This window comes from Prinia subflava, chromosome 3, assembly GCF_021018805.1.
Source record: "Prinia subflava isolate CZ2003 ecotype Zambia chromosome 3, Cam_Psub_1.2, whole genome shotgun sequence".
Lineage (NCBI taxonomy): Eukaryota > Metazoa > Chordata > Aves > Passeriformes > Cisticolidae > Prinia > Prinia subflava.
This window is the reverse complement of record NC_086249.1, coordinates 408,810-426,442: the sequence shown is the minus strand read 5'-3', so window position 1 is coordinate 426,442 and position 17,633 is coordinate 408,810. Positions and strand designations below refer to the sequence as shown.

Sequence of the window (17,633 nt, the reverse complement as noted above, 5' to 3'; positions counted from 1 at the left end):
CCCCAGCACCCAGCCATAGCTGCTCCCTGGGATACTGCCGAGGCACGGCTACATCTCTGAGTTGGGATGCCCAGAGCAAAGTGGCCCTGCTGGGGCAGCTCCTCTGCCACCTTCTCATCCCAAATCCCCACATCCATCTTCTCCACCCACCTTTTCACTGTCAAAATAGCGAAGGTAGTCGGCATCAAGCTTCACCCAGCGCTTCTGGTAGATGTAGGACCTGGCAGGGGACGGGAGGGACTTGTTGGAGGAGATGCCCTTGAACTCAGGATGATTCTGCTTGCGTGTTCATGCCCCAGTTGCCAAAAGCCTGAGGCCACCTCAGTATTGATCCTGCTCTGTGTCCCCAGCCCTCAATGTCCCCAACCCTCCATCATGTGCCGTGTCCTCAGCCCTTGATGTCCCCAGCCTTCCATTCTGCCCTGTGTCCCCAGCCCTCGATATCCCCAGCCCTCCATTCTTCCCTGTGTCCCCAGCCCTTGATCTGGTGCTATATCCCCAGTCCTCTATCCTGCTCAGGCATAAGAGGCATGTCCTGGCCAGCCCTCAAAGTCCCCAGCCCTTGATCCTGTGGCCTCTCCCTGTGCCCTCATGTTGCTGTTGGGGATAGCAATGGGGACTTCATGCTTTTCTCCAGGCACCAATTAAAACATGGAGCTGAGAACAAGGGCTGCCCCTAACAGCCAGGCAGGATTCAATCCAGGAGACACATTCCAGGAGGGGTCAGTGGCATCGGAGCAGAGGGAGAAGCTATGCATCTCTATCAGGATGGGGATACAGATAAGAGGCAGGACCCTCTGGGGGCTGCAGGAGAGCCCACCAGAGATGCCTTTGCCCTCCCCAGCTGAGGATGCAGACCAACCATGCACCACAGGAAAAGGCAGGACACTCTTCAGCCCATCCCTTTAGCATTAGGACTGCAGGAGGAGCCAAGCCCTTTCCAACACAGCTCCAGCATGCCCTGCCATGCAGCCCCCTACCAGCATTGAACCCCCAGGTCCCCCCCTGCTGGTGGGGCTGGGGGCTGGTGTGGCAGCAGGGACATGGTTGCTCAAGGGCTTGTTTACTCAGGAAAGGTTTGCTGGAGCAGCTTCCCCGGGACCTTCCAGCTGCTCTCACTTCCCCAGCAGCACGGCTGCTCTGTTGCAAACAGCTGAGCTTCCTCCTCCTCCTTGACAGAACTGCTGCCTTGGGGTTTCCTTGGAGCCCAGACTAAGAAGCCCCCAAAATCCATCACATCTTCTGCTTGATTGCTGCCTCCCAGCTAGCACAGGGCCTCTTTGAGTGGGATCCTTGTGCACACTGCTGGTTGTGCTAACTGGGTTCACTAGACTCCCAGGGGGATCCCTGAGCTCCCCGTGACTCCCTGGCTTGCTCATCCTGGAGCACACAGGCACAAGCGCAGCACTTCTCCTGTTTTACTGTTGCACCACTCTGACTTTCCACCATGAGCCCAGGATTTGGGACTGCCATCCCATGGGACAGGGGCTATCAGCACCTCCTCCTGTGGCAAACCCAGTGATCCCAAATGCACAGCTCAGCCCAGACACTCCACCTCATCCCTGACAGCTTCTCTTGTGGTCATTGCTATTCCAGGGCTTGCTCAGGGGAAAAGGAGCAGCTCCTTTCCCAGTGATGCAGGGTCTGAGAGGAAACTCGAGGTGCAGCCTCCCCTTCTCAGCAAAGTCAGTACAACAACTGGTGGCACCTTCTCCGAGAAAGGCTCTCTCACAAAAAAAGGGTGTTTCTAATCTAAATCACAAGTTAGAAAGGAGTGGAAGGAACCCAGTGATGGATTTTCACCAAAGCAAAAGTACACCCCCATAAGCAGGAATTACAAAAAAAATGAGGAGAAAATCACAATTCCATGTCACACAGGAAACCCCCAGTACATCACTCACCCCTGTGGTGGGTTCTTGTCCAGCCACCCTGCTCTGATGGTGGGTGACAGCAGGCTGGTGGCACTGGTGCCCTCCATGCTGTCACTGAGTGTGCCGGGGCTGCTGCCAGGGAAGGCGGCGGGTGCAGATGGGTGCAGGCTGGGGTCCCTGTCACTCCAGCTGCTGCCACCACTGGGGATGAGGAGCCGAGGGACGGGGTTAAGAGCAGGCAGGTCCCGGGAGGGGCTGAGGCTCCCCAGCATGCCTCAGCCTCCCTGTGACCTTCCCTGAGGCACAGGCAATGCAGGTCAGCTGTATGCAAGCGGGGACACTGGGGACAGACCCCTCAGTGGGGTCCCAGCATGTCCCCCAGTCCCAGGGACAGCCCAGGCCTGAGTCCCTGTCCTGGGAGGGGGGACAGGGGCACCCCCAAGACTGTAGCCCCAACCCAGTGACGAGCAGAGCTGCTCTCTGCTCACACTCACTCATGTGCTCCCATGCACAGGTCCTATGTGTGCCCATGTGTGTGCACACTGTGGAGCTGTGCATAGACAAGAAGACTTGACCTGTGCAGTCACTTGCCCTGCCATGCAGAAGAGCTCTCTGCCTGTGCTCACACCCCTCACACAAACAAAAACACCCCCTGGTACACACACGGATCTCCCTTGCCTATACACACACACAGCACATCACCAGCCTCACACACATCCCTGCACACAGCGCGGCAGCCAAGCTCATACTTGGCAGGGGGTGCATTGGGGTGGTCATCGCCAAACTCATCTTCACTGAAGAGGCTGTTGAAATGCAGGGACTGTGGTCGCCCCATCCTAGGCTCAGCATCCTCCTGCAGAGACACACACGGGTGACACATAGGGTCTCCTTGGTGCCCCCACTCTCCCCCACTCCCCACGAGGGAGCAGAGTGGATAGAAGGAGAGGGGACACAATGCCATGTCATCAGCCCATCCCCAGCTCAACAGGTCTGCACAGTGCCAGGGTGCCCAGAAAGAGGCATGCTGAGGCTTATAGAGAGAGGGAAGTGCAGTCAAGGGAGGAGCTGAACACTAGGATGGTTATTTATTTATAGCAGCTAAAAATGTCGGAGCTTCATGAGAAATCTGGCATCGCCTCCTTGGCCCTGGTGTTCCCAAGCAAATGCAGACAGGGGCTTCAAGTGCTCAGAGGGCTCTGCAGCTTCTGGGACTCCTCAAATCCATGCGTTCCCACCCCAGAGAGCAAGGGAGGCAGATAGAAATTCACAATCCAGGAATTACATTCAAGATGCAGTGCTAGAGATATCTACTAGCACACACTCTGGGCACATGAGTGTGGCGGTGTGCTGCACAGCTGTGGGTGCTCCCCAGAGACCCCAGAAGACCCAGTGAGTGCTTCCTGGGGACTCTGGGGTGAGACCTGGTGGGTACTCCCCAGGGACCCTCGAGTTCCAGCACCACTGAAAGACCTGATAGATACTTCCCAAGGACACTGAAGAACCCAGTTCCAGCTCTGGGGTTCCAGCCCCCATGGGAGATCCAGAGGGTACTTCCTAGAGGAACCTATGGAAGACCCAGTGGGTGTTCATGGAGGCAGAACCTCCTTTCTAGCCACTGCCAACACGATCCTCCAGCCCTAACCAGTATCTCTGGAGCATCCAAAGGCTGGTACGTGTCCTTAGGGCCAGTCACCCTGTCAGCTCCTGCCCACCTCCAGCCCCATGGTGGGACCAACCTTGGCCATCTCCCCCGTCGGTCTGGCTAATTCCTCCTCCCACGCCACGTCCTCGTAGTCTGAGTCATCTGACAAAGGAAAGGGAAGATGCTGGGAATCAGCTGGGATGGAGCAAGGGGTCCCAATTCCCCCTGCTATCCTGGAGCCTGTGGGGAGGATGATGCAGGCGTGGCTGGCTTCCCCTTGCTTTGCGCTTGGCAAATAACCAGTCCATCCCTGTGACAAGGGTCTTATCAAGGAGTTTCGGGAAGAGCTGGGAAAGGGCAAAGTCCCACTAGTGGCACCTCCCAGCTCTGTCACAAAACTCTTGGCCTCACCAGAAAGGGACGTGGTGACACCAGCCCCAGCACCATGGCTCCGTCCAGGCTCTAGTGTCTCTGCCTGGGAGCTCCTGCTGCTGGGGGTTCCTAGGGGCTTTTTCCACAGCTTGTTTTCCAGGGTGGATTCCCCTCCCTCCTCTCCCATTCCTTATCAGCTCCCGAGTTTGTGCACCATGGAAATGACATCCCAGAGGATGATGAGAGCGAGAGATGGTTCCTCCTCACCCAGCATGCACATCAGCAGGAATCCTGGTCAGGATTGTAACCCCACAGGGAACAAGTGGCCCCAGACAGTCTGGCCATGGCAGATACCCACTCCCAAATCCCACAGAGAATCTGGAGCAGATTCCTCCCAAAGCCCCCACCCAGATGATATTTGGGCCCTGACAGCAGGCAAGGATGTTCCCGGGCTGCAGGGGGTTGAGGGGTGCAGGTAGATGCTCATCTTGGCACCACAGAACCCCCTGCAGACTCTGCATCCCAAACCCATCAGGATGGGAGCAGCTTTCCTCCCTGCTTCCTCCAAAAAACAGGTAAGTCCCCTGTCCACGGCTTCTCCCAGCTTCTGAAACATACCCCAACTCCCAGTTAAACCAGTGCTGCTTCCTGCAGGGCTGCTGGCCTTGAGAGGCACCCAGCACCCCACGCAACTCAGCTCTTCCTCTTCCTTCCAGCAGAGCTATTTCAGCTGAGGTATAGTCCAAACAGGGCTGCACCCTGAGACCAAACTTTCACCCCTCCATGGGGGTCCCCAGTTCAGTATTGCTCCCTGCAGTTGGCTGAGCCCCAGGGACACCTTGAGGGGGGCGTTGGGGGATGCAAAGGCACAGTCCTGGGACCGCAGAATCAGGGACATCTGCATTTCACCCCCCTGATAAGTTCACTTTTCCTCTGTGAGTGGGTGTGAGTGCTTCCAGCACCCACAGAAACCTTTGCTGGGCCCTAGGAGAGGCTGCACCCAAACCCCCAATCCACATCTTGCATGCCCTGAAACTCCCAACTCAGGTCTTACACCCCTTCCCTGAAGCCCCCAGCTTAGACCTCACACTAATTAGACTCTAAATCCCCCAGCCCAGGTCTTGCACACTGACACCTCCAGCCCAGAAGGCAAGAAAGAAGATAGAGAAGAAAGAGACCACAGCAGGGATAGAGGAACAAACTGACAAGAGGGAAGGCACAGCACCTGTGGGATGGATGCTGATGGATTGGCAGCCAGATATTCCAAGGGAAGATTTGTGACAGGGGAAGACTGGAAGGGCCCCCCCTTGTACTCACCAAACTCTGGCACGAAGGGAAGGGTGGCCTTGGAGGGCAGTGTCGGTGGCGTCGGGGCTGGCGTCTTCGTGCGAGGCAAGGGAAGCAGGGGGGACAGGGTGACACCAGGTGCTCTTTCAGTGCTGGGGACCTCCTCTTTGGCTGGGATGCTGTGGGAGAGAGGAGCAAGCACTGTCCTATGCCAGCCCCTGCCTCAATTCCCAACCCTGATACACACTGGCAGGGGGGTCACAGAGGACACCAAAAGGGACCAAACCCCAGCAGACCCAAACCCACAAACCAATTCCCAAGACTCCATGGCAAAGCTTTTCCTGTGCTTGGGTTTGATGACCACTTTTCTAGCCTGGAAATGTTTTCCTGGCATCCAGCCTCACTCCCCTGGTTGTGCTCCACGGCTGAGGATCCTTATCTGACTCTGGGACACCCCAAGCCACCCACAGCCTTGAAGCCACATCCCAGAGCAGGTTGTTGTCTTTCCTCCAGTCTAAACAATGGCAGAGCTGCTTCCTTAGCTGCTTTGCAGGTGGTCACAGGGTTCCTTGAGCAGGATGGGGGTCCTAGGGATGCTCTGTGCCACCAGCTTCCTTATGGTAAGGTGGACACTGGAGATCCAGGGTGAGTGCCACAGCAGTAAGAAATCCTGGAAATGGAGCTTCTCCTGGCTCCAGTGAGCCATTCCCCCAGCCCCAAAACCTTGACCAGTGGGGAGAGGGACCATGGGGACTCTCCTCCTCTCCAAAGAGCCCCTGAGCAGCTGGGCTCAGCCACTCCTACCTACTGTTCCTTGCTTCCTGCCTTCGTGAGACTCAAAGGTGGCAGGCTATCAATAGAAACCTCTGGAGTAATGGTGTTTTCAAGGGCAGGAAATTAAGAAGTTTCTCCTGGGTATAAAAATACAAAGTACCTTTGGAGCATCCCTGAATCCAGAGAGAGGGCAGAGGCAGTGGGTGGAATTTCCACCCCAAGCCCCAGGTAGGTGAGTCCCAGGGCACCTGCATGTTGGCACCATCCCCATCCTTGCCCCAGCCACTTCCCACTGCAGCCTACAAGAACGTTAGATTGGATATTGGGAAGAAGTTCTTCCCTCTGAGGGTGGTAAGGCCATGGCACAAGTTATCAAGAGAAGCTGTGACTGCCCCATGCCTGCAAATTTTCAGGGCCACGTGGGATTGGAGCAGCCTGGTCTAATGGGAGATGTCCCTCGCCTTGGAAAGGGGGGTGGAACTAAATGAGCTTTAAGGTCTCATCTAATCCAGACCATTCTGTGATCCCACGATTCCATGGCCAAGGGTGCCATCAGCACCCCATGGTTTCCGGGGATGTGCCTCTCAGCACCATGGCTTGTGCCCAAGAGCTTTCCCTTAGCTTGGGGTGAGCTGGAGAAGAAACTTCTCCCTGGCTGGAGCAGGAAGCAGGGAGGATGGGAGTGCTGGCTCTCCCTGGGTCAGCCTGACCTCATTTCTCAGCAGCTATCTCCATGGGAACCAGCCACAACCATCCATACATCAGGGAATGCTGGCAGAGAAGGAGGGGAGCATAGGAAGGGGAGTGTGGGCAGTGGAGCAGCACTGCTCCCAACACCACCAGGCAGGAGCTGCCAGAGCACCCAGATGTGCAGAGACCCAGAGACATGGAGGTGACAGTGTACAAACCACAGAGCCTCCAGCAAGAGCCTGGCTGAGGTCTGCATCTGTGCAGCCACCCAGGATGCTGTTTGCCCCCTGGGGTGTGGTTGGGGGGCTACAGCACAAGCCTCATGGCCAGCAGTGAGATGACAAGCCTTAGGCCAGGACAACCCCCATCTCCTGCACGGAACTTCTCAGGAGGGTTTCTGTCCAGCCCCTAGCCCCATCATCCCAGCGACCAACAGGATGGACACCCACAGATCTCAGACACAAATAACACCCCAGTTCCCCAAAACACCCTCCCCTCCCCACTGGTCTGCCTGCTCTCCATGTCATCATCTGCTGCTGTAGCATCCCTGGGCTTCATGTCCCCTCGTGGCTCCATGGGGTAGCATGGGTGCCACATCACCCCCTGCACCCCCCGCAGCCATGCCCAAAGGATGCCAGTCCTGCTCCAGGCAGGGTCTGGCTGGTGCCACCTCTGCCATTAGAGAAATGGCAAACCAGTGCCTTATGGGCCGTCCCTTATCTGAGCAGCACCTTATCTGCTGTCCTTTATCTAGGCCTCTCTTGTAAGGAGGGCAGAGAGGGCTGCACTCCCACAGGCACTACCCCAAAGCCAAACTTCTGCCCAGGCCACCACCCCTGCCCAGCTCACCCAGCCCTCTGAAAAGGACTCTTCTGTCATCACTTCCTTGGACATCACTTTCTACAACCCCCCTCCCTGCACCAGCTGCTCGGGGAGCTGCTCTAATCCCTAGACCATCCCCTGGGCATGTGGAGGGGGTGTCCCCTTCACTGATAGCCTCATCCCATGATCAGGGGGCTCATGCAACACTGCTCATGGGATCCTCTGTGGGGTGTCGAGGTCTGAGCCATCAGTGGCTGAAACCTGGCGGCTCACAGCCCCACTGCTGCCACTGAGAGGGTGGCATCAAGTCTGGAACTGGTGAGAGAGAGCTCCCAGTGTTGAACTGAGTTGCTGCCATCAACACGTGGGAGGCAATATCTCAGACATCCCACAGCCAGCAGGACTTGGATGACCCTATCACCTCCGGGCACAGGAATGCTTCGGGTGGCCCAGCGTTTGGGGCGTGGTGAGAGCCCGGAGGTGAACGTGGCCTGGAGGAAACCGCAGTATGGCTCTGCAAGCAGCTAGGAGGAAGCACCAGGGACCACGGCAGCACAGACGGAAGTGAGGGGAGATGGGTGGGTGGCGTCATCCCAGAAATGCTCAGGTCACCTGCTTTGTGCCCAGGCTGTCTGCCTATGCTGGGGTGCTCCAGCTCTTCCTCAGCCCTCATTCTTGGAGGCCCCTCCCCTGTGGGCACTCCCACCTTCACAAGGGCTTATGGGGGGGTCTCAGTCCCACCCAGAGACAGGGTTAGATCAATGCAGCTGCCTCAAAGCTGCTGGAAAAGAGCCCCAGCCCCAGCCTGGATGCAGTGAGCATCACCCTGATGTGGACAAGTACCATCCAGACCTGGGCAAACTGACTTAGGCAAACTACACCCTGATGTCGGCATCAACTCAGCTTGGGCAAGGATCATCCAGACATGAGCAACCATCAACCACAACATGGGCAAGCATCCTCCACAGTTGTTAGTCCTTGGCCAACCCAGCAGTATCCCCCCCAAGTCCCAGGCCTTTCATCTTCACTGGCTGCAGGCGCCCAAGTCAGATCCCCCCAGGAGGCAGGAGATGTGTTTGGGGCCAACAGCAACCCAGGGCTGTGGAGCTCCCTCAGATCCAGTGCAGGGCACTTTAGCTAGTCACCCATCACTCCAGGGAGCCCCAGTGTGGATAGCTTCCCAAGCTCCCAGCAAATGCTGCCCTACATGTAGAGCCAGGACCCAACACCCACCATAGGGTGACTCATACCCTCACCCTCCTGAATGCAACCCTTGTCTGTGCCAGCTGTCCTGCACCACAGCATCTCCTCCAACCATGGGCATGGCCAGGCACCAGCACTGGCCAAAGAGTCCTAGACCATGGAATGGTTTGGTTGGAAAAGGACTTTAAAGCTTATCTCATGCCGTGGGCAGGGAGACACCTACAACTCCAGGTTACTCCAAGCCCCATCCAACCTGGTCTTTAACATTTCCAGGCATAGGCCAGCCACTGCTTCTCTGGGCAGCCTGTGCCAGACCCTCACCACCCTCAGAGGGAAGAATTTCTTAGGAAATGATAGCTCTTTATTTTTAAAATGTTCTCAAAACAAGAACTCACCTATAGCAAATATATTCCTGGTCATACAATTAAAGTGACTTTTGAAATCAGAGTTTTGGGGTTAAACGGGTTAGTTCTGAACTCCCCAATATATCCATATAATACACATACAACATATATATGGATGCACAGATATACAGCTGTATATATTCACTACAGCATCAAGATCTATGTTAGAAATATATAGATACACACATACACGTATCTATACACACCTATACACCCATATATATTCCCTTTTGTCGTTACCAAGCACCAACACATACATGTCACCTGTATGTTATGAGTGCATCATGGCACACCAGGGCCCTATGGCCACCCACCTGTCCTACACTGGCACAGCCCCCAGGGCTCTGCCATGGTGACCCCCGAGTCCCCCACGCCACTGGAGCACCTTTGTGTCCTGGGGGTGCTGTTCAGACACCGCCGCCTGGCGCGGCCACAGTTCCATCCCATCCCATGGTGAGTGAGTGCCATGGTCCTGCACGCAGCTCCCAAGCGATCCTTATCCATGCCCAGATCCGCCGGGGCAGCTCCGCGGGGGAATTCTACCCCCGAATTCCATCGCCCAGCCCTCGCGGTGCTGCGCCAGGGCGGGGAGCGCCTGTTCCGCAGCACAGCGCCCGGCCTCGGGGCAGCGGGAACCGGGGCACCAACACTGCCTGCGGGCACACAGGCCACGGCAGGAAACGCCGCTGGAGCCGGCAGAGCGAGACTCGCACCCGGTACCGCCGGCAGCGCTCGATCCCGCCCCAAAAATCCCTCCGGCCCGGCCCCGGCCGCCGGCTGGTGTGCGGCAAGCCTGGCACTGTGGCAGCCGTGCCCCCTACCTGGGCAGGTGACGGGAACCGCGGGGAGAGCGATCGGCAGCGCGGGGAGGGCCGGGGGAGGCCGGCGGGGAGCGCAGCTTCTCACCCCGGCACTTCCTGCACTGCAGCAAAACTTCCTGAGCTGGCCGAAGGAGCGGCATGTCCGGCACCAAAGCCTCAGCATGGCCAGTAAGAACCCACGGCACAGCCAGGATCAGCAGTCTGGCACGGCTGGCACCAAACACCCAACAGGGACAGCACTAAACCTACGGCACAGCTGGCACCAAACCAGCATGGCAAGTACCAAACCGATGGCACATCCAGCACCACATCAGTACACTTTGCAGCAAAGCCATTTGCCTCATCATGCCTGGGTAGCCTCCTGGCCAGGACAGGATGGAGAGCGGCTCCAGGAGGATTTGGGTTACTATCTCGGTGCAAAAATGCAGTGGTAGGAACAGTTCCTGGGGTGCCAGGATGGACACCGTTGATCCAGAGTCCAAGGAGGCGCAGAGAGAGGTGCTGCCCATGCCATGGCATGCCAGCCCCCCTTATCAGCTGCCTGAGCCACCTCCCGAGCTCAGCATCCCAGCCCACTCCCTGCAGGAATGGGTCAGAGCACGGGCAGAGAGATCACCTCCACCCACCTTACCACAAAAAGCTCACTGGGAACAGGGATGGGAAGCTGGAAGGGCAGCCCAGCCGCCAGCCCTCCCGTTCTCATCCTACATACGGTGTCCCATCCAGCACCATCAGTCAGGACAAACCCAGCCCCACTCCCAGGACCCCCCTCAGGGGACCAGCTAGACATCCCAGCTCCAGGAGCATATCCCTTAGAATCTGTGGGCCCTGGGGAGGTCTCCCGGGGCGGGGAGGCTTCCTGGCATTCCCCCGCCTCACCCCGGGAGGGTGCTGGCACCCAGGAGTTTGTAAGCCCCCTCCAAACTGTGCTCCCAGTCCTCACTCCACATCTGCCTGTGCACTGCAGGACTTGGAAGCACGCTGGTGGTGTTGGGACATCAAAGGGGGGGCTGCAAGCACTGCTGTCCACAAATTCCAGCCTGCTTCTGTGTCATCTTGCCACAGCAGCTGGCAGCAGCTTTACCCCATGCTCCCGTGTGCTGCGGTTCACTGGCCTGCACCCATTAGTGTCAAGAGTTCCTCAGGCTTCAGCACTGCCTACACTGCAGGTGGGGGTAAGGCAGGGCTGTCCATTGTTGCGGGGACTGCACCCCAGACAGTGCCAGGCTGGGGTGACCTGAGTAACTAGGATGATCAGAGTGGATACATCCAGCCACAGCCAAATAAACATCTCAGCACCAGCCCCCCACACATCCACCCGCGGGTGCTGCTAGCCCAGAGAAATGTACTGTGGCCTGGAACAGGGGGACCCCCAGGGGTTGTGCTGGGGCTGGATGGAGGGTTAGTACCCTCATGGGATGTGCTAGGGCTGGGGATACCCTCAGGACATGTGCTTAGCTCTGGGGTGGGGGTATTCCTAGGAGATGTGCTAAGGTGTGGGGAGGGCACAGGTACCCCAGGCAACCCATGTCGTGACCTCAAGGGTCCCACCCACATCACAGTAGCCCCCCACATAGACACGGTGGCCATGGGGCATCCCCAAGCCCATGCCCCTGCCATCTCCTTACCTCCTCTGGGACACAGCCCTGGGGGGGAGAATGGGGGGGCGTTCAGGCAGTGGAGGCCCTTTCAGACTCTGGCACTTGGTTTCCAGTTGGTGTCGCTTGGCTGGCAGCGGTGGCAATGGGGGTCTTGCTCTGCTGTCGACAGGGGGCTTCTCCCCAAGGGTTGGCAGAGAGGGGTCCTCCAGGGCTGGGAGATGGCTGCAGGACGCAGTGGGCGGCTCAGGGCTGCCTCCTGATAGTGATGGTGAGAATTTGAGGGGGGGACGGCAGCCCACCCTGGGTGGGATGGGTGGAGGCAGCTGGCTGAAGCTTGCACCCTGCTCTGGCTCCAGCAATGGGGTCCCAGCGGGCCCTGGCAGGCACCGGGGCTCCAGCTGCTCCGGCCCTGTTGCAGTGCTCAGGCGGAAGATGTGGCGTTTCATGGGGACAGGTTTACTGGCAGGGGACTGGTGAGTCCCCGCAGGCATCGGGGCCTCAGCGAAGGCTTTCTGCAGCCCCAGGAGGATGCGGCGGCGGTGGCCGGGCAGCAGCACCCCGAGGCGGGTGAGCCCCTCGTCTGTCAGAGCCCGGCAGTCCCACACTGACCACAGGTCACTTTGCTGGAAGCTCTCCACATACTGATCGAGGTGGAGGGCAGACAGCCAGGCAGCCACTGGCAGAGATCCCTCCTCTTCCATGGCAGGGGCCTGGCCACAGAAACCTGCACCACTCAGTGCATCTTCCATTGCCAGTGAGGCTCAGGATTACATCAGGACCTGGGAATGGAGACAACAGGATCAGGATCAGTCCCAAAACCAACATTTCCAGTGAAGCAATCTAGTTTTCCTATGGCTTCCAACCACAGTGTCCCCAGCATCACCCAGTCCTCAACTGGGGGCCTGCAGGGGAAATGCTGGAGGGTCCCAGTTCAGGCATAGAAACATAGAGGCCATCCCTTTAGAGGCGAAGGCACCATGGGGCACCAGCATGGTCCCAGAGTGTGACATTTGAGCTGTGGGACAGAGCAGTGGGGGATTATCCACATTATGGATAATCGGGGAATATGCCTGAATATGCCTGATTCAAGGACAGGGGAGCTGTTGGCTGCACCTCAGAGATGTTACCCTCCAGGATGCAGCTCCCTTGGTTTACAGCAGTAAGCCAGGATGGAGTGATGTGGACAGTTGGGTCCAGAAGACTGTCCCCTCTCCTGGGCTGTCCCCATGACAGCCACTGGCAGGGAGCTGCCACTGGAGCCCCCAACCCAAACGGCACCAAACCCCTCCCCACAGACCATATGCCCACCATGGCATTGCTCCCAGCTCCAGAGCCCTGTCTGTCCTTAGCATTGCTCTAGTGTGGCACCCTGGAGTACTGGCAGAGCTCCTGTGCAGCACCCTTGGTGCACACACCTAGCAGAGTGCCCTTGTGGCATCCAGAGCTTGGGACATGGGGGCTCACTTGGTGCCGCAGCTTCTGCAGCAGAACACCCCTCCCACCCCCTCGCTGTTGGCAGGGCAAGTCCCTGTTATCCCAACAAGCTGCAGAGGGGATACCCTCCCTTCCCACCCACCAGCATCATGGCCATGGCAGGCTCCAGGGAGGAGGCAGATCCCATCGTGCCAGCACACTGAGCATTGCTAGTGACCCCGGCACCATCTAATTTTGGGTTTGTTGGAGGTTTTTTTAGACCTGCTAAGAAGGAGCCAGAGGATTTCCTGGAGCCGTAAATAGGCCAGTCTGATCTGCTGTCAGAGTCACACTTCTTGTGACTCACGCGGGTCGCAGCACTTGTGGTTTTGGTGCAAAGTGCACAGCTGAGCAAGGTTCATCCTCAACCCGGCACTAAGGGGACGCTGCTGAGCCTGGAGCACCATGGCTCCCACAGCCACTGACCCCTACATCTCGAGACACCAGCATCCCAGTGGTGCTGCTGGGATGTGGCCACAGTGCCACTTCCCTGGCACTTCCTGTCACAGTTTGGCTTTGATTCAGGTTCCAAGGACTAAGTGTCCAAGGAAGGAGTAACAGGGACCCGGGGCTGGCTTGACTCCTGTGGCTCCTTGCTGGCAGCACCAGAGAAATTAGCAGTACCAGAGAAATTAGCAGCACTCAGGACCCTCCCAGTGGTTCCAGCAATCCCAACCAGCACCACAAAGATCCCTGAATCAGAATAAAATTCTCTCTCCCACCTCCACACCTAGAAAGCCCTCATCTATTATTGAAAATGGATAAGTGATGATGCTGGTGACATTGCTGTCACCAGATCCCAGTGACACCAGCACAGGCAGGCTCAACCCCAGCTGGGCACTGGCTCTGGAGGAGCAGAGGGAAACACAGTGACACCAGTATGGGGCTCCCACAAATACCCCTCATCCTGGCTAGAGCCAAGGAGTCACCACCAGTGTCACCCATTGACACCAGTGTCAACATCCCCAGTGCTGTGCCAGGATATCGACGCACTGGTGGGACAGACCTATCAGGAAGGGACAGCTGCACGAGCACTCACCACTGGCCCTGTCTCAGCACTATCTGGGGTTGCTGAGGGCCCTCCTTGCTGCTCACCGGGGCACAGGGATGGGGACAAAACTCCAGCGAGGGAAGTGCAGGGTCCCCAGTATGCCAGGCTGGTAGCTCCCCATTACTGTCGGGCCCTTTGCCCTCACCAAGTAAATCATTCATCAGGCCTTTGCTAGGTTCCCTCCTTCAGTCATTAATCATTTAACCTCTGTGCTAAACGAGATGAGGATATTCCAGAAGCAAAAGCAACACAGGGAGATGCCGTAACCCAGCTGGCTGCTGGGGATCGGGGGGTAACCCCGGCTGTTGCCCCTGCCAAGCACAAATCCTCCCAGTGCTGACCCACTGCATTCCTCCCCAGGATTAGGCAACACCACAAGGCCTGTTTTGTAAGAGACTTAAAGGCTGGACAAATGGTGTGAGGAGGGAAGGGCGAGAGCTGCCAGAACTCTGGCACTGGGGGGATAAGTCAGGATACCAAAATACATGAGGACAAGACCCCTCAGCCCCATCCCAGACCCACACAGCCCTCACTCTCCCACTGCTGGGGACAAAAGATCTGGGAGTTCCTGGTGTTGGTCCCCTTTGTCTGGACCAAGGGGCTCAGCATGCCCCAAACTTGGGTGCTGGATGCTTTTCTGGGAGCTCCTGCAGCTATCCCAGCCCACCTCAGATGCCCTCAATTCAACAGAGCGTTTGGGATGCACCTCTTCCCCCAGCAGAGCTGAGCATCCTGGCCCAGGGAGGAGGCCCCTATGATGCAGGGGTGTGCCCACCGTTCTCCCCCTGCATCCCATCACTGCTCCCAGGGTCGTGGGCTTCCCAACCCTCAGTTGGGGCAATAATGAGGGCTGGGCTTGTTCGATTAAGGAGCTGTGTATGCCATGGAGGCTATGGCTCTGACTGGGAGTGAAAGGCGAGCATGCTGCCTTCACTGGCTCCAGCTTCCCCCAGGGAATCAATGTTATCCCTAACGAGATGCCAGGGATCCTGTAGTGTGACCAGGGCCATCAGTATGTCACTGACAGAGCTGCGTTCAGCACCCAAGCACCAGGTAATAAAGTGGTGGCCATTCCACAACTCTTCCCTGCTTGTCCCTTTGACGGCACCCAGGATAGTGGCCATGAGCCAGAAAAATCCAGTATAGGAGCCCTGTTGGGTGTCTGGCACCCACGTGATTGATCTAGTTGCCATTGCAATTCCTCCTCCAGTGTAGGCAAACCCTGCCTGCGCCCCATGGTCCCCTTCCCCAGGTCTGTGGCCTCATTAATCAAGGAGAGCTAATTACCAGCACACGGTCCCTCGGCTCAGCAGAAGGAGGTGGCCAGCCTGCCTGTGGTCCAGTTGGCGCGGTGGAGGTTTGCCAAGGGGCCTCAGCCCGCCCCAGTACTTCCTCAAACGCCACCTCAGTAATGGGAACTTTCCGGAAAGCGGAGCGGAGTTCTGAGCTGGGATGTGGTGCAACAGCCGGCCCAGGCCCCGGCAGAGCTGCGAGGCGTCAGTGGGGTGATGCACCAACCACAGCCACCATGGGGGACAAGAAGGCTGGATCCTGAGGTGCTGTGAGCCCTGGGTGACAGAAGGATGGGGCAGGGCTTTCAGCAGGAGAGGAAGGAAGGGCCAGGCAGGGTGATCTCCAGGAAGTGAGAGCTCACCAGTAGTGTGGCAGGAACCAGGTACCAAGGACAGGATGTTGGGAGGCAGCAGGACAAGCCGAGCTCTGGCCACTGGACAGAAAGGGACACGCAGGCAGGTGGCTGCCATGTCCCACCACCTCAAAACCTCTGTGGATTCCCAGGGAGGGCAGTAAGCACCAGGGTTCCTGTGGGCAAAGGGGACAAAGCCAGGTGGCAGAAAGACCTGTGGGAACAGGGCCGGCCACCAGTGGGAAAGGGGTTCCTCAGCTGCCATGGTCCAGCAGCACTGGGCAACCAGTCTCATACCACAGTGATTTTTACCCTTTCCTGCCTAAATTAAGGAAAGATCCTCAGGCAAGGGCCCATAGCTAGCCAGAATGAGGCAGATGTCACCAGCGTCCCTGCTGGATCCAGGAGGTGAATGTGATGTCCCCAGCAGATCTGCCAGGGCTACTGCAGATTCCCTGCCCAGCTGGGAATTGAAAGCACCGCATCTTCACCCCAAAACTGCCCAAGCAGAATCCTCAGCAAGCAGTTGATACCCCACAGCAAACAAAGGGTCCCAGGACTCAGCACTCCATAGACCCTTTCCCACCCAAAGCCCTCCACACTCCACCTCAGTGGGTGCTCATCTGCTCAGCAGCACTCAAGGTCTTTCCTGGGAGGGTAAAGCTTTTTCATTTTCAAGATCTTCTCAGCCAAAGAAATTGCAAATGATATTCAACCCTCCCTGGCGCTGTTCCGGGATCAAGTTCAGGCTTGCAGAATCACAATCCAGAGGTGGAATTGTTTCTCTGGAGCCTCCTTCCTCTGCTATGTGTTGCCATTTCCAGGTGGTTCATGTGAAGAAGCCAGAGGATGCCCGGCCCCCTGCTCAGGGGCCTGAGGGCTTACACACACACACCAAGGTATGCCCTGACAAGAGAATTGCCCTGAGCCAGCTCTTTGTGCAGATGGAGGGTGTGCATGGAGGTGGAAGGTGGGCAGTGATGAGGTGGGTGAGAAGTCAGGGACAAGGAGGCAGGAAAATTGGGGGTTCCTCATTTCCCCACGGTCCCATCTGCATTCCCCTTCCCCCATGGAAGTAAAATCTGGGAGGTGAAATGTGTCCCAGGCTGCAGCTCCAACAGATGAGTTTCCCAGCATTCCCTTCCACAGCGTTGCTGCCTTCCTCACAATTCTAGCCAGAAAAGAGGCAAATACCACCAGAAATGAGCAAATCCCATTAAAAAAAAAAAAAAACAAAAGTGGTAAATCCAACCAGAAATGGGTAAATCCAGCCAGAAAAGGGATAACTACATCTGGCAATGCTGTCGCTACCCACTGAGTTCCACTAGAATGCTCTCAGCTCCTGACACACTTTATGGAAGCTGCCAGCAAACTAGGTCAGGAAGCCAAACCCCACGTGCACAGCCACCCCAGAGGACCCCCAGTGGGAGCCCCAATGTCCCAGGGTCTGGTGATGCAGGGGGGATGTGCTGTGCCAGCAGCTTGGCTGCAGAGAATGTGTCCCCCTGGGAAGCATGGCTCCTCCTTCCTCCGTGAGAAATCAGCCCCATCACACAACATCCAGCACTGAAACCACACAGGTCCCTGTTTCACTTTCCCAGAAGTGGGAATTGAAAGTGTCATGGGGAAGGGGTGACCCCTCCAGCTGTGGGTGGGGTGTCCCCTTTCCCAGCCCTGCTGCCCTCCCACCTCGAGCATGCCCTTCATGCTCCTTGGGGTGCAACTCTACCCCGTGCACAGGCCTTGTCCCCAACAGCAGGGTCACACCAAACCAAGGCCACCCCCTGGATCCCCCGGGCCACCATAGCTCTGCAGACAAGCCAAGCTGAGCCGAGCCAAGCCAAGGGATACTGCAGCAGGGACAGAAGTACTGGGACCACCAACTGCATGCACTCACCTCCACTATGCAAAAGCCTTTCTACACAGCCAGGCTCTCCCTCACCTGTATATTTAGGGAGCCCTAAATCTGCAAATCTT

General features: G+C 57.4%; 1 protein-coding gene across 6 annotated transcripts in view; it reads right to left on the bottom strand.

The window, feature by feature from the left end:
• Positions 1 to 17,633, bottom strand: part of ARAP1 (ArfGAP with RhoGAP domain, ankyrin repeat and PH domain 1) — a 36,428-nt gene that overhangs the window by 16,835 nt on the left and 1,960 nt on the right. For 3 of the 6 annotated variants that reach the window (XM_063393679.1, XM_063393677.1, XM_063393678.1), the window contains exons 2-7: positions 11,515 to 12,266; positions 5,203 to 5,351; positions 3,608 to 3,675; positions 2,621 to 2,724; positions 1,902 to 2,072; positions 151 to 220 (exon numbers count right to left, since the gene is read on the bottom strand). In XM_063393679.1, coding sequence (XP_063249749.1) covers positions 151 to 220; positions 1,902 to 2,072; positions 2,621 to 2,724; positions 3,608 to 3,675; positions 5,203 to 5,351; positions 11,515 to 12,236 — 1,284 coding nt within the window. In that variant the 5' untranslated portion in view covers positions 12,237 to 12,266. Of the gene's footprint in view, positions 1 to 150; positions 221 to 1,901; positions 2,073 to 2,620; positions 2,725 to 3,607; positions 3,676 to 5,202; positions 5,352 to 9,379; positions 9,432 to 9,886; positions 10,065 to 11,514; positions 12,267 to 17,633 lie in introns of those variants that run through there. The other 3 variants (XM_063393682.1, XM_063393684.1, XM_063393683.1) reach the window with 3 other exon arrangements.